The sequence below is a fragment of the Passer montanus genome, unplaced genomic scaffold (assembly GCF_014805655.1).
Source record: "Passer montanus isolate IOZ18808 unplaced genomic scaffold, ASM1480565v1 scaffold79, whole genome shotgun sequence".
Taxonomy (NCBI): Eukaryota; Metazoa; Chordata; class Aves; order Passeriformes; family Passeridae; genus Passer; species Passer montanus.
In genome coordinates this window covers 319,722-335,429 of record NW_024373145.1, presented here as the reverse complement: position 1 = coordinate 335,429, position 15,708 = coordinate 319,722, and the positions used below count along the sequence as shown (strand labels likewise).

General features: G+C 40.2%; 1 protein-coding gene across 2 annotated transcripts; it reads left to right on the top strand.

The window, feature by feature from the left end:
• The first annotated feature begins 4,406 nt into the window (after positions 1-4,406).
• On the top strand, positions 4,407-13,995 carry GJA1 (gap junction protein alpha 1). 2 transcript variants are annotated; one of them, XM_039731562.1, is made up of 2 exons: positions 4,407-4,974; positions 10,917-13,995. In XM_039731562.1, the coding sequence occupies exon 2, from the start codon at positions 10,929-10,931 to the stop codon at positions 12,072-12,074; it is 1,146 nt and encodes a 381-aa protein (XP_039587496.1). In that variant the 5' UTR covers positions 4,407-4,974; positions 10,917-10,928; the 3' UTR covers positions 12,075-13,995. The 2 variants fall into 2 exon arrangements, with proteins under 2 accessions (XP_039587496.1, XP_039587495.1); XM_039731561.1 differs by having other exon boundaries at positions 4,416-4,974; positions 10,913-13,995.
• Positions 13,996-15,708: the final 1,713 nt, after the last annotated feature.

The window sequence follows — 15,708 nt, the reverse complement described above, 5'->3', positions numbered from 1 at the left end:
CAGAAAGGAAACCATCACCCTAAGTTTTGAGCACTTTATTTTCCTTCTCGGTGATACTCATAAATTTTAAAAAGAAACTCACACTTAGTTGTTTGTCCTGCTAGCTAATATTCCAAAATGCAACTAGAGAACAAATCAGAATAAGTTGGGTCTTAAAGGATGGACCCTGACTTTAAGAAATGTTGTTTCTCATTCTGGTTGAGCCATGAGCTGTCTGTGACTCAGAAGAGCTGCTCATATTCTCCATGACAAACTTTCCAAGTCCATAAAAGAAGCTACTATAACGTAACTTATTCTGTGATAATATTTATAAAACACTCTGAGATTGTAGACAGATGACTGTACAACAGTGCAATGTAGTTCCAGAGAATGGTGACCAGTCCTTAGGGTGGGCTCTGATGCAATGGCGTCTGTCATAGAGAACTTGCCGCTTTCATTTAGGTTCTTCAGTCTGCTGCTTTTTCCAGCAGGGTCTCTTTTCCAATAGCAATTCTTATCTTCTGCAGACAGTAAGAGCCGAATATATCTTCTGCTGACTAAGACTCTTGTTCCCCTGGGGAATATCTAGCTTTGAATTAAATTAATCTGAGAGACCAGTTTCAACAAGGAATGGAAGGTGAACTCACTAACAGGCAGTCTTGTGATTATCCTCCTTTTATTATTACTATCCTTAAAATTATTGTAAGAGAATATTCTTATAGGCTATGTGCTGTGCCACCCAAGTGGGATCAGATACCGCCCTGAAGGATGAGAATTGCCTTTAACTGTCTGTTTTGAACAAGCAATGACCCTTTGAAACTTGGGGCAGAGGGTGGATATGGCTGTCCTTCTTAAACTCAAGGGTGTGCTGGGTGCATCAGTGAGCTCCAACCCAGTCACCCCAGCTGGAAGAACGTGCAAGCACTGTGGCTAGCTACTTCAAAGCTGAGTTGTATTTCTACGTGACGTAAATCCCTTAAACAAGCAAAAAAAAAATCCCACTGGGTTAAAAAAAAAAAAAAAAGGCATTAGTCTGCACATTTATGTGCTTAGGTAATCATGAAATACCACATTATTGTTCCTTGGATGTTCTGAAAAGCTTTACCTCCATAGGGCGTGAAGCAGGGCCACGCATTATTCACAAGTTTGTCTTCAAAGCCAAATGTGTGAGAAGGGATATCAGTGAAAAGCTGCCAAAGCTTATGCACCATCCAGGGACGTGAGTGACCGCACAGCTACCTTGAAAGCAAGAAAATCTGCCCTGCCTGTGTATATTAAGCTCTATTTACTGTATATTCAGCTCATGTTACTTGGTCTGTGGATTCCTCTCCCAAAAAGCACAGGATGAGGACAGTGCTGTGCATGGAAGTACTGGGAAGTGAATTTTGCAGGCAAATTGAAAACAAGTGAAGCCATATGATTCATTTTAAGAGCCCCACAAACTAGAGACATGCTTAATTGGAAGTAGATCATGAACCCCACTGGTATCCATGGGGGATTTGGTGATGGTCAAAGGACTGGATAGAGCCTTCCAAATGAAACATTCACGTCGGCTTTTCTAGTGAATCAGGTTGCTCAAAAATTATTGAGGGACTATTTGGAAAAAATATGAGGAAAAAAAGGGGTTTTTAATGAAATGTTTCACTTGTGATAAGGTATTAACTACAAAGAAAACAGTGGAGTGAGTTCTGTATTAACCACGAATATGTGCCAAAACTGGAAGTACTAAATAATCCAAATTTCAGTTCCCTTTGGTAAGTCTGCATAGAACAGCAGCAGCAGTGGGCAGTGTGGGCTCTGAGCTATTTCACTGTTTAGGTGAGGATTCAGCAGAGAGTGGACAGAAGCACTATGGAAGTCATCCTGAGGTTCAGCCTCAGAGGGGCACTTGGCAGAGCCTGTGCTCCAGCACTGCACATGGGTTGAGGTGCAACACTGCCCTTACAGATTGTGCTGCAGCTGCCAAAACAAAGGCAAACAGGTTCTGGAATCCTTGCACTACAAAGACAGTGCTGTTTGCTCCAAAAGGCAAAACATCAATGGATTGCAAGAGAGTTCCCAGACAGTTCAATGCCTCAAAATATTTCTTTTTTTTTAATGTGAAAAAAATCTGTCTTCTACAATGTGAGACTTCAAACCTAACTGTGATTTTCTTACCCCTCTCTTAGTCCATAATTATGAACAGATTTGAAAACATCTCAGATCTGACACCCTTGTGCTTTCCTGTTGAACACAGTTTCAGATGAAGAAGGGTTGTGTGTGAGGACATTTGTTCCATCTGAAACAATTGTTCCCCTTGCAAGCAAATGAGTGTGAGGTTTTCTTGTAACCTTGTGAAATGGTAGATCATTGCATCACCTGAAGCTGGATATGTTCTGGTAATAGTCTTTAAAATGTGATCATGAAGACATATTTCCAAACTCTAAGAGACATTTCCAAGTAATTCTTATCAGGACAGATAATAGTCCTTCCTAATTCTACACAGTATCTCAGTGGAGATTTGTAAACCTTTCCCTTTTGCATGTAGATAATGCCATAGCAAAACCAAGTCCTATGCTTAACATGGCTGCAAAACCATGTTACTAATGTACACATTTTAGGTTTCCAAACTGGGCTTTAAGATTTCTGGGCTTCTCACAAATGCTGGGAGTTTTAATTTAAGTGGAGAAATACTTCTTCTTCCTTCCTTCAAAACCATAATGTTTGAAAAATTGCAAAGCCTATACTGGAAGAAAAAGGGAAAATGCAAGACCAGGCAAGCTGGACCCTGTGATCTTGTGATCTTGCAATCTTGCCAGCTTCAAAAGGGAATGATAGCTTTGTATTCTTGCATGTTATAATTCAAGGGTTTATTCCTGGCATAATTCTGCTTTCCTAAGGGGCAATTTTTTTCAGGACCAACATACACGACATCCAAAATGTCCTCAATGTCTCAACATTAACACACATAGTCACATTGACAGAGTTTTGTACTTTGCTCCAGAATAACCAATGTTTTACAGACACTAGCAGGAGCCCTACATGCTCTCTGCTCACTGTCTATACCGCAGTCATGAAGACAGTGAAGCACTATGGTTTGTATATTACAATTTATGTATTCAAGAAGAAGGGCCCACAGTCTGTGAGGCACAAAGTTACAATTCTCCCTAATGTGATGAGAAAAGGCAACCTGAAAACTACCTTCAGAAAACCTGAAGTTTCTTTCTGCCATATGGCTTGGACAACTGTAAAAACAAGAGGAGGGAAAAAAAGAAGTCAAAACTAACAAACTAACAGCCACTATCAAAGGAAAAAGAGGAAACTGAGCAAACCGGTTGTCTTTGTCTGCAGCTGAAAGAAGGGGAGGTGTGCACTGTAGTGTACTATCCCATTTTGTCAAACAGGAGGCAGTGTGGGCTGCTATTAACTGCTCCAGAGCAAGAACCAGGATGGGTGTGTTTAGCTCCTCGCTTCAAAACTCCCTGCTGAGTATATTTCTACAAAGATATTGTCTCTTCTATAGAGAGATCTAGGTGAAAAACAGTAGGGAAGAGCTGTGAAACATAAGCAGTAATATCTAGGTTGTGTGGCAGAATGTAACTCATTATTTCAAAAATGAACTGTAAAAAGGACATGTCCTCTTTACAGTTCAAATACCCAGCAATGGGTATTCAGCTCCATACCCATTGTTGAACTTCTTCCCTTCAAAGAGCAAAAAATGCTTATCCATGCTACTGAGCCCAGAAATGTTATTCTTGAGAATAACATGAGTTGAAACCCAAGTGAGCCTGGTACAACCCAAAGTGTGAAACTTCATGGAGAACTATCTGACCAGGACACTTCTAGAGAAGCTCTTAGGCCCCATGGAGCAGCTAATACTCCATGACATGAGCAAGGACAAGACCAATTCCTAATGACTTTTGAACTCCATGTGTGAGGAGCTTAAAATAAAGAAACAAATTAATCTCTGTTCTACAGACAAGGCATTTTTCAAAGAGCATTTACCAGGGTCTAGGCAGAAGCACAGCCAAATTACTTTTGTTCCAATTGCATAGATCAGTTTTGAAGCATGCTTTTATTCTGTAGAATGTGTTCAAAAATTATCGAGAACATTTCTCACTATTGAAGCCTGATTCTCTATACTATGTTTTATTTTCTGAAGTTTCCTGGAAAGAGTATCCTGGAATGTGAGATCATTTCTTCATTTCTCCCGTGGGACAGACACACGCACACATGCACACAAAAAATATGTGATGCATATCTTCCGTGGAAACAAACACGCTGCTCTTGGTGTGTACTTTCATGTGTGCACGTAAAGGAAATTGACCTCGGTAAACAAGGCTGTGTTCACAACAAAAAAGTAGAGAGGGCTTGGGAGGGCTTCCTTTCTTGAGTGGTGGCTAGGAGATGCAGCCCCCTCATCCAGAATGTCCACGCTGGTTACTCATTAATGCCTTTCACTGCATTTCTGCCTTTCCCTGCAGTGAAACTCCTGGCACACCACAGAGCCAACTTGTTGCATCTGTCCCCGGCGAGCCCAGATCCGGTCACCGTGCCACCCAGGTGCCCCAGTGACCGGGGGCTGTGGGGCGGCTGCTGACTGCCCGTGTCTTTGTTTTGTTACATCAGCAAGATGTAGTGCCATGCTCTGTCTTTCCGCGGGCTGTTTTTTTTGCTGTGCCTTCAATCCTCTCCCTCCGCCTCCCCCAGCTCCGAGCTCTCCGCCCGCAGAGCGCCCCTCCTCCCGGGCTGCCTCCCCTCCCTCTCCCCTCCTCTCGCACAGTCAGGGGCTTGAAAACTTGTTAAAAGCTCTCCCAGTGTTCCAACTCGGAAAAAACTTTTACGAGGTATCAGCACTTTTCTTTCATTAGTGGGGAAGGAAGGATGAAAAATACAAAACAGCAGTAGACTTTTAAACTTTAAATAGACAGGTCTGAGTGCCTGAACGTGCTCTTCCATTTTAGTTTAACCCTCCAAAGAAGTGCTCTGATCCATTTTCACTGCTGATCAGCAAGGGTAAGTTTAAAGTTTTATTTTTTCGTCATTTTATGGATCCTTTTTCCTTTTTTTTCTGAAAACACTTTTTTTCTTTTTTTCTTTTTTTTCCTCCCCACCCTAAGAATTCTGCGTTATTGCGTTGAGGGTTGAACTTGTTTAAAAACACACATCTCTAAACAGCGTACATTCTCTCTTAAAGCGCTAAGTTCCAGCTTGGAGGAATTCTTTGCTTTCTTTTGTCACATTTCTATGCATTTCTAGAAGTGCTACACTTTTACAACTCGTAACCTTGTTCAGCCGAAGGAGGAACTGCGGCGAAGTTGCGAGTGCCGGGCTGAGCAGACTTGTTGCTGCCACGAGCGATGTCTCCCCTCCACTGCTCTCGGGCTATCTCAGCTCCTTTAAGAAAAAGCCGAGGTGCGCTCTCCTCTGCTCTACCGAAATTGCATCAGAAGTTAGTAACAGGGAGACCTTAACTTGGATGCGTCCCATTCCTTCCCCACACGTTTTGCTTTCATATGGAAATCCTGATTGATGCCTGATAGTTTGAGCAGAGTAAGCTTCTTAATTAGATGGCTTGTTAAAGTGCTGCAGCTACTGAAGTGGTGACTTTCACGTGGTCTTCCTGATAAGTTTTTTTCCCTTTTTCTTTTAAAATAGATGTGATAAAATCCAGACACGGGTTATGGATTTTTAACCTGGTTTGTATATAGTTACTCTGTTTTAGCAACCTCAGTGAGGGATTTTAGAGAAGGAATGTGGGATATCATGATATGCCTTACCACACTGGCAATGTCTGTGAAAGTCTTGGGTAGATATAAATGAAAATTGTCTAGGAAGGACTGTACATAATCCGCATATGACACATTCCCTGTATAATACCTCAAAGACTTAATTGTCTAAATGCAGAGGGAAAAATACTTGAGCAGCATCTCTTGGAGAACCAAAAACCTTTTCATGTTGGGAGACTTGGAGTGATTCCTCATAGAAGTAGTTAAAAAGCAGCACGAGGAAGGAGAAAAAAGAGCCTTCAGCTGAAAGACAGACGAAGCAGAGAGTCTATCTTATCGAGTAACACATGAACAAGGATATTGTGTGCTTATATGTGTCCTCATATTTTGCCTTGAGATAACCAGCAAGCCTCATGGAGCAGCATATTTCCTCTGAGGATTTCATGTTTGTATGTGATACTTTTGATGAAAACCCTGGTAATGAGCACAAAAATGGGATATGGACACCTTTTGCCTGACGTCCGTCCCTGTGTATGCGCGCGTGTTTGTGTGCGCATGGGGAGCAAGTTAGAGGACGTGCATGAAGCTTTCATCCTGCCATTTTTAACATCTGGACAGCACACTACGCGGCAGAATTTAAGCCTCTAGTCTTTGGGATGTTTACTGAAGTGTTTCCTTCAGAAACTTCAAAGCCAAACACTGGCGCTGACCCACGATACCTAACGAGCACTCGAATGGCAGAAAGGCAAGGGCAGGCTGGGATCAAGAGAGGGATGGACACAAGGGATTTGATTTGCAACATAAAGCTGAATGCTTATACACACAGGAGTGCAGACAGATTTAACACTCTAAAGTTATCTCAGCTCTCATATTATGCAAGCCCAAGAGATTATTTTTATTTGTCTCTGCAATGAACCAGGGCCAAGGATTCCTGTGGGTATGGGGAAGGTTAGAGGACATTGAGCAATGCATCTGTTTCATTAGATACATTGCTGTCTTGCTCCCCAATCTCTGGTATCTCCTTCCCATGTTACTCACTGAATTTGTCTCCTGTAGAGGCACTTGGACTGTTGTTTGTGCCATTTATGTACTTAGACATCCATATTTCAAGATTCTCAAGCAGGAGGATCAGAGGACCTGAGGCCCCCTCAGGGAATTCAGCGTTCCTTCCCTTAATTCCAAAGTGAGTCAGGAGAGGGATGAATCTGAGCATTAACACAGAGGATAGACCTGACTTGTACAACTAGGGAACATCTAAGAAAGTGCTTACAGTTGCCTTTGCAAATATGCTTTAAAATTAAATTAGGTGTGGAGGGTACAAGATGGGAAAGGCAGAGGCTATGAGGTACATCTGGTAGTGACTGACCACCAGCAGTACTGGCAGACAAAGGAAAAACCATTTAAAGTGTTGTGACACTTTAAATTCTAGTTACTGCAACCATTTTGTGCGCAACCTTTGTCCTGTGGCTGAAATGAACTGAAGCTCATCTGCAGATCTATATATGAGCTACACCTTCCCAAGGGAATGTCTGCAAGGCATTTGCTTATTTTTATAAGATTTTTGAAACTAGCCTTCATTGTTCCAGCAGGTCCAAACCCAATGAGTCGTACATCTCAGCTTCTTTGTGATGCATGTTACTTTTGGGAAATGCTCAAGCTGATTTATGTTCAGGGTTGTCTAGGTGTGTGTGAGCACAAATAAAAAATTAGAAAATGTTGAAAACCAAAGCTTTGGCCCATTTCCCAATTACTTCAGCTGCACAATGCCACTTTAGAACCCACTCTAGCTCTTGCTGCTCTTCCATCCACTGGCATGTGACCTTCTAACACTGTAGTCAGACCTAGGACATTACAACAGCACTGAGTTTGCATTATTCTTCTTGGAAAATATGAACCAGATGACATGATGAATGCCATCCATAAAAAATAGTTCTAGAATTTCTTAATTGTGGCTTACAAATCAAATGTCTTATATAAGTGGTCATCCTAAACCCGTGCAGATGAATGCTGTCAGATCTCCTGCTGCTCTATGGATTTTTTTTCCCTGCCTTTACCCACACACAGTAGGACCTGGAAGAAATCCATCTTTTAAAGACTGCTGGATTTTAATGCTAGCAGTAGTCTGCCTCAGAGAAGGTTATGATCCTCTGAAGTATTAATCAGGAGGAACTCATGAAATGCACGTACTCATCATCAGCCATATCCTTAAACTCCTGAAGTAATGAACTTGTATGAATTGAATAGGCCAGCCTGTGTCATTCAGTGGACTCCTTTAAGTTATTTGGAAGTGTTAAAACAAGCTAAAGACAGAAAGCTAGAGCTATTTTTAAAGGTTGTCTGCCAACCATTTCAAGCTAATTACAAAGCTAGAATACTTAAGTACCTGTTTGATACAAAACCTCTTTTTGTACCTGATAAACAGATTTGTAATCGGTTAATAAAACTGGTCTTTCAGTGCCCTGAAAGTAAACAAGTTAGATCCGATGAATGAATTTTCTCTACAACAAAGCAAAGTACTGTGTTTCATAAAGCAATGGAATCCACTTAAGAAAAGGAATAATATATTTGTGCCACCACAAGGTTATCTGATTAACAGTACAATGTTTTGAATTGATGTGGTTTTTTTTATCACTGGCAAATGCTAGCATGTAACTGATCTCTTTTTAAAAAAGTTGCTTTTCAGAACTATGTATGAGTAATTCAAGCATGGAATGTTTCCTCCTGGAGTTTATATTGCCAGCGGACACAAATGAAACTTAGCAATTTTGCATGCTGAAGCAAATTAAAAAAATAGGGAGTAAATTCTCCAAATACTGCAGGTGTGGGATTAAGTAGGTCAAAACTGAAGTAAATCATATTGCATTAATGAACCAGAGAGGAGTGTAATTAGAAAACAAACAACACATAACTGCCTAGAAATAACATATCCTCTGTTTTCTTAATCAGGCTTTCAATCTGAAATAACATTTAGACAGTAAAAAAAGTACATGGAGTCTGAGGAAAGTCTGTTAACCCAATAGTTTCTAGTCACTGGAAAGCTGACTAATTAAATCAAGAAGCTGTTTCTTGAAAAAGGCTCCTTCTGTCCCCTTGCACTAGGACATGGAGCAAATAACTTGCCTTGAAAACAAACTTCACGTGTTGTATAGTTACAGGCTGTTCTCTGTTTTAACAATCTCTGCCTGAGGAGGAACGTGGTCACATTTCATTCCAGACTTTCCAGGGACCTCCACACTTCTCTGCCTAACTCCTTCTCTGCCGCTCCAGCCCAAAAAGACAAACTCAGTTTTTCTGGGAAGGATGAAAGCTGAGGATGGCTGAGGGGATGTGTCAGAGACAAACATGCTCTGTTTGCTCCTCCCGGCAGAAGCTTCCAGTTTTAAAAGTTTGAAGCAGGCCTGATCCTTTGATGGGGCTTTATTCATGAGAAGAGCTAATTACATGAGGAAGGGTCAACAGGCTGCAGTGGCTGCTCCAGAGCCAGCTGTTAAGGCAGATGGAGGAAATGGCCCTGGGATATTTTTCAGGGGTTCAAAGATAATTGACATCTCAGAGCTATCAGAGCGAATACTTTAAACACTCGTCTTCCATTACTCTCTCTCAGACTCGGTGGCAGGAATGGTGTGTTTTTATTTGGCATCTATTGTTATGTTTGAGTCTGCCAGATTTATGATATTGTGTTCCCAGTGACTCACCACTTCTTGAAAGCAAGTCTCCTTGGTGCTAAAATTTCCCATTTTATGAATTATCCAAAAAGCCCATATTCTATAAATGACCTTCACTAGGGAATATATCCATGATGCAGTGGGGAGGAAATAATTTGGACATTATCAAAACTGTTAATACCAGGAAGGGATTACTCAGCATCCATGGAACAAATATCTGTGCCCTGCAGCATTCACATTAAAAGGGAAACTTCATGATTATTTTTCCTTTTAAGTTCCTGATTTCATATGATTTCATGCTTTTTCATGTTGGGCAAGTTAAAACATGTTTTAATAAGATTGCCATTCTCCAGCTGATAAAAATCTATAGTGAAATTTGTTTTTCCTAGGAATCTAGAACATCAAGCAAATTATTTCATTTCTTTTATGCCATTCTGTGTGTTTCCATATATCCAGAAAAGCTGCCTGTGTCCCAGAAACGAGCACTTTAAAACTCAAGTCAGGAAAGGCACTTTAAACTTGCAGTGTTCAACACTTGGAATGCAAATTACAAGCCAGGAGTCGCCTTACAAACAGAGCATATTTACCTTTTTTTTTCTTCCTAAATCTTTTCCTTTCAAAACAAAGAAGGAATTTAAATACACAAAGATGCAAATACAAACCTGAAACTCCAATGAATTAAGCAAATCACAGATAAACAGGAAACCAGTTCCTCCAATATGGTAACATGCTCTTAGCTGTGTTTCATGTATTTACAATTTTTTGTTCCTTCATAAAACTATAGGTAAAGAATGCTTTCTTTGATCTTCGTGATGCAAATACTAATGCATGAGCTTAATTTAGACAGCAAATGCTTTTTCTGAAGTTTAGTAGAGTATAAACTTGGCATCATTAGGAACTATACCCTTAAATGTATTGCATAGTATGAAGTTACAGGCAGAAGCTCAGTTTAATATTGCTTGTAGGAAAAACAGTATGTATTTTGCAAAGGTAGAATTTTAGGGATGTGACCCCAATATTAACCTAAGCTAACCTATCGTATTTAGGCTATACTGTGGTTTGCTTTTTTAGTATCTGAAAGAGTGAACATAAAAATTACATTGAATGATCAATCTTCACTGAAACTGAGAAATCTTTCATATAATCCTATTTAGGTAGTGCTACTACTTATTCCACACCCTGCTTCAGCTGTATGTCACATCTGTTTTTCACCTAAGGCAGGTGTAGGTCATAGAACTGAGGCTGCCATCAAGGAAGCTGAGCCAACCACATTGATCACTGAGGGTTATCATGGGCTTCCTGAAAACTGGAGTGAAATTAGGAACTTTTTCTACTGTGCTCTGAGACATTGTGTTACTTTCTCTTTTCAGTTTTCCTGACTTCCCACTTCACCTGCAGACTTAGTAAAACTCCAGTTTCTCTTCAGATTGTGTAAAATACATTAATTGCAACATAACTGACACCACTGCTCTATTAGCATTGATCAGTGATTTAGTGTGTCAAAGGTATTAAAGCTCTGACTTAACCCTTGCTGTTTTTTTCCTTTGTGTCCTTGTTTAGCCAGCATCCTGTGAAGATGGGTGATTGGAGTGCCTTGGGAAAACTTCTTGACAAAGTTCAAGCCTACTCTACTGCAGGAGGGAAAGTGTGGCTGTCTGTCCTCTTCATTTTCCGAATCTTGCTATTGGGAACAGCAGTTGAATCTGCTTGGGGAGATGAACAGTCTGCATTCCGGTGTAACACTCAACAGCCTGGTTGTGAGAACGTCTGCTATGACAAGTCCTTTCCTATCTCCCATGTACGCTTTTGGGTTCTGCAGATCATATTTGTGTCTGTACCGACCCTTTTGTACCTGGCACATGTGTTCTACGTAATGAGGAAAGAAGAGAAACTGAACAAAAGAGAAGAAGAGCTTAAAGTAGTGGCAAATGATGGTGTTAATGTGGATATGCATCTCAAGCAAATAGAAATTAAGAAATTCAAGTATGGGATTGAAGAGCATGGCAAAGTGAAGATGCGTGGGGGACTGCTCCGTACTTATATCATCAGCATCCTGTTTAAATCTGTCTTCGAGGTGGCTTTCTTGCTCATACAGTGGTACATTTACGGGTTTAGCCTGAATGCCATCTACACCTGTGAGCGAGACCCATGCCCACACAGAGTGGACTGTTTCCTCTCCCGTCCAACTGAGAAAACCATCTTCATCCTCTTCATGCTGGTGGTGTCCTTGGTGTCTCTTGCCTTGAACATCATTGAGCTTTTTTACGTGTTCTTCAAGGGTGTCAAGGATCGTGTGAAAGGGAAAACCGACCCCTACTCCCACAGCGGTGCCATGAGCCCTTCCAAGGACTGTGGCTCTCCCAAATATGCTTATTACAATGGCTGCTCATCCCCCACCGCCCCCTTGTCTCCCATGTCTCCCCCGGGGTACAAGCTTGTCACTGGAGACAGGAACAACTCCTCCTGTCGCAACTACAATAAGCAAGCCAGCGAGCAAAACTGGGCCAACTACAGCGCGGAGCAGAACAGAATGGGGCAGGCTGGCAGCACCATCTCCAACTCGCACGCCCAGCCCTTCGACTTCTCCGATGAGCACCAGAACACGAAAAAACTGGCGTCAGGACATGAGCTGCAGCCCCTCACCATTGTGGACCAGAGGCCTCCCAGCAGAGCCAGCAGCCGAGCCAGCAGCAGGCCTCGACCTGACGACCTGGAGATCTAAGCTTCTTGATGCAGTACTTGCTCAACTACGAAACGACGTGCGTTGGAAGATGCCGTCAGTGCTGATCTTGTTCCAGTGGAGGTGGTACTTAACAGTCTCAAGCAGGAGATTTTAACAATCATAAAAGAAAAAAAAAAGCAAAACAAACAAGCAAACAAACTTTTAAAATACTTGCTGGTTCTTTGGGGGGTGTGGGGTTGGTGTGGGGTGGTACACTACACATTGGTATTTAATGTAGCTGGTTTAAAGAATTTAAATACTAAAAAAAAAAAGGAAAAAAATAGGTAGTACTAAGGTAAAGGGCTGTTTTTCTAGAAAGGCTGTAAATATCTGAGTGTATGTGTATGTGTGTACTATCATGTTTGTTTCTAAAGATTCTTCTGTAATACTAAAACCCAATAATAACTGAACTCACATTTGTCAGGGTGAAGTGCTACCTGAAGAAGATGAAAACATTTTTCCTATTCAACATGCAAAAAAGTCCAGGATTGCCTCTGATCATTTCCCTGTCAAGAACATTCCATTCTTAGAAAGTGCACTTTGAAGGTAAAATTTCCTACATGGTCCTCCAGGTTGTTGGAAGCCTGCTGTGAGGACAATTTACAGTCTTTGAGTCGTTCAATTCAAATTTCAGGCATGGCCCACCAAGAAATTCTTTGGTCACCTGCTCTTCCAGCCCTTCATGCAGGTGTATTTTGTGATGTGCGTAAATGGGATGGCTCCACATACGTGGAACCGGCAACGACACAGTCTTGCCCACAGCAATACTTGTGTCCTGATACTTATGTAGAGTCTCTTTAGTATTATACAAAACACAGTTTGCTGCCACTTGCAGATTTAAGCATCAAGACAAGCAAGCAACTGCCTTTAGTGAATTTTATCACACCTTCATGCGTACCAAGGGTGTACGTATGTGTGTGGATATGGAGGTAAAGGTATACACAAAACACCCTCAGAAGCATAGGCTGAGAAATAAACGCACACAGGTTACTTGCAGTTGACACTTTCTCATGGATGTTGTGAAGATCTGGGCCACTATGGTGTTTACATTCTCTGGTTCCTTCAATGTAAGTGAAGCACACGTTGTTATATTTTTTTTAATTCTATAAAATATTTTCCATGTATCCTAAATGGATGCTCTTTTAAAAATAAAAATAAAAAAATCTAAAGGGCCTAATCCTGGATGTCTTGCTCTGGAAAATCTCTCTTTCAAGTTGTTGGGAGTTTTGCCTCAACAAATCTGCAGGATCAAGCCCAAGATGTAGCGAACCATGTTCTTGCTGGCATGAATGATTTTCTTTTGTAGAAGTTAGGGGTGGAAAAGACCCATTAGGTCATCTAGCCAATCTCCCTGATAGGTAATAATGATGCTTGAATGATAGAAGATGTAGTACTGTAAGCAAGCTTTAGTCTTTTATGTGAGAAACTTAGAAGTGCTTTGTGCTGGATTAATAATAAAATATGCCTAAATGGCTTTTGCAGTAACTGGTATTTTTCTTGTTCTAAATATTCATATTTACTGAACTGCAATGTTCACTGAGTTTGACAGGTCTTTCTAGATGGCTCTAGCAACTTTAGTGTTTACAGTTAGATTATGTTTGAAATGCAAGTGAAGTTGAAAGGATTTTTAAAGAGTACAATTCTAGCTAATTTATTTGAAATATATGCTAAAGAAATCTACCAGTTTCTTCAAATGCATAGACTCTTAGCTGAACACAGATTGACCAAGGAAATACATAACTTGGTTTCATTTTGCAGCAACACAGATAAATTGTTTCATTTAATACATTATAATAATTTGTTTGACATTCCATGTTAAACTACTGTTGTCTTCAACTTCATTGCATGTATGCAACCATAGTTTGTCAGATCATGTTGTCTGGAGAACATTAGTCAATAAAGTTTTAATTTAGTATAAATACATTTGTTAATTGTCTTTTACTGTTTCATATGTCCATAGATATCTTTAGTTTCAGGCTTTTAATCCAAGCTCATTCCTCCTTTATTAATTTTTCCCCAGTCACTGCATTTCAGAACCATCCTTTATTTAATCCATCTGGATTAGCTTTGAACTGAAATTCCACAGGGCCACATTCAGACACCCTCACAACAACTTCAAAAACAAGCATTGTCTCTGCCACTCCTGAAACAAAGTAATGTTCAGCATGAACAAATCTTGCTAAAAGTCAGAAAATGTATATTTATTTGCAAACTATTATAAAAATTACAGTCCTAAAAGATTGTCACATAATTTCTCAAGCAATTTTTATATATGGCTTAGATTTAACATTATGAAATCATTGCATCTTGTTTACATTTCCCCATCTCATCAGATTGCTCAAGTGACAGGCAGTTTCAATTTCTGAAATTAAAAACTCATTTTTTCAAGCTCATTAGGAGAAAGGTACTGATTTTGATAAGGCTAGGATTTTGCATATTGCTTCTCCTGCTTCACCTTTTATGTCCCCATTACTAATAAAGTCATACAGTGCTTGGCTTTTCAGGATTGGACTCTAGATGTAAGGTGGTTCAACTCTTTCTTTTATTTAAAAAATGAAAATATAATGGTCATGTGATTATCATAAAAGGTTTTCCTTTCAAATTTGCTTGTTATTTTAAGTCCAAATTCTTCCCCTTCTTATTAGTAAAGATGGGTGAAAAAGCAAGGCAGTGGTAGTGGTAGCTCTGAGAGATACTACAGAAGTACCAGCATGAGGAATTACTCCTTGAAGTTTTCCTTAAATTATAACAATGAGTCATTTTTAAGCTGGCTTGTCCTAGTTTGTCTGCACAAATGGAAGGGCATTCCAAGCATTTTGTAACAGTCATGTCCTTGGAAAGGTGGACACCACAACATTCAGAGAAGGGCTCACCCTGAGATAAAATGCAGTGTCTCCTAGACAGGCTGAATGTCAGGTATGTCCCATGGGGCATCTTGGACAACTGAAATAATTTAGTGTTTCAATGCCAAGGCTCTCTGAGTGATTTTTTTTGTGGTAGTGCAGGTGTGTGCATGTGTAGCGTAAAGACATCCCAGAGGCTACTTTTCCCACCTAGATTTATTTCTGGGAACAGCATTTATTATACACTTCAAAGTCATCATAATTTTGTATGCCATTCATCTAGTTCTTTATGCTCTTTCTCCCAGTGCATCCCTGCAGCAGTATTTGCTTTGTCTGCAGGTGACACAAAATAAGCTGTGATACAATGCTAGCACACACTTCTCAGCCTTTGTAGAAGGACATGTTAGATATTGATTTCAAACTGGAAAATATGCAAAAATACAATCTCTGAAGGTAATTAAAAACATAAAACCCAAATTCACACCCTGTTAATTATTTTTAAATTGTGTTTGTGTTTTGTGCAGCAGTATTTTGCAAAAAAGGCAAATCATCTTAAGTCTTCCACCCTATCCCAGCAATTTGAAATGTTTTTAAAGAGTAAAGTTAGAAGGAAAAGTTACAGACAGCCTAAAATCTATATGTATATCATGTAATTTCAAGATGTTTTAAATACTGTGAGCACACACTGTATTTCCTAATTTAGAAATTCTATTTCCATATTTAAAGTGGAAACTAAAGTGGAGTTTGAGAACTGGAACAAATTATGTGAGCGTACCTTCCTCAGCCACTGA

Excerpts from the sequence above, each read along its gene's own strand:
- GJA1 (XM_039731562.1), top strand. The coding sequence starts at position 10,929 with ATGGGTGATTGGAGTGCCTTGGGAAAACTTCTTGACAAAGTTCAAGCC.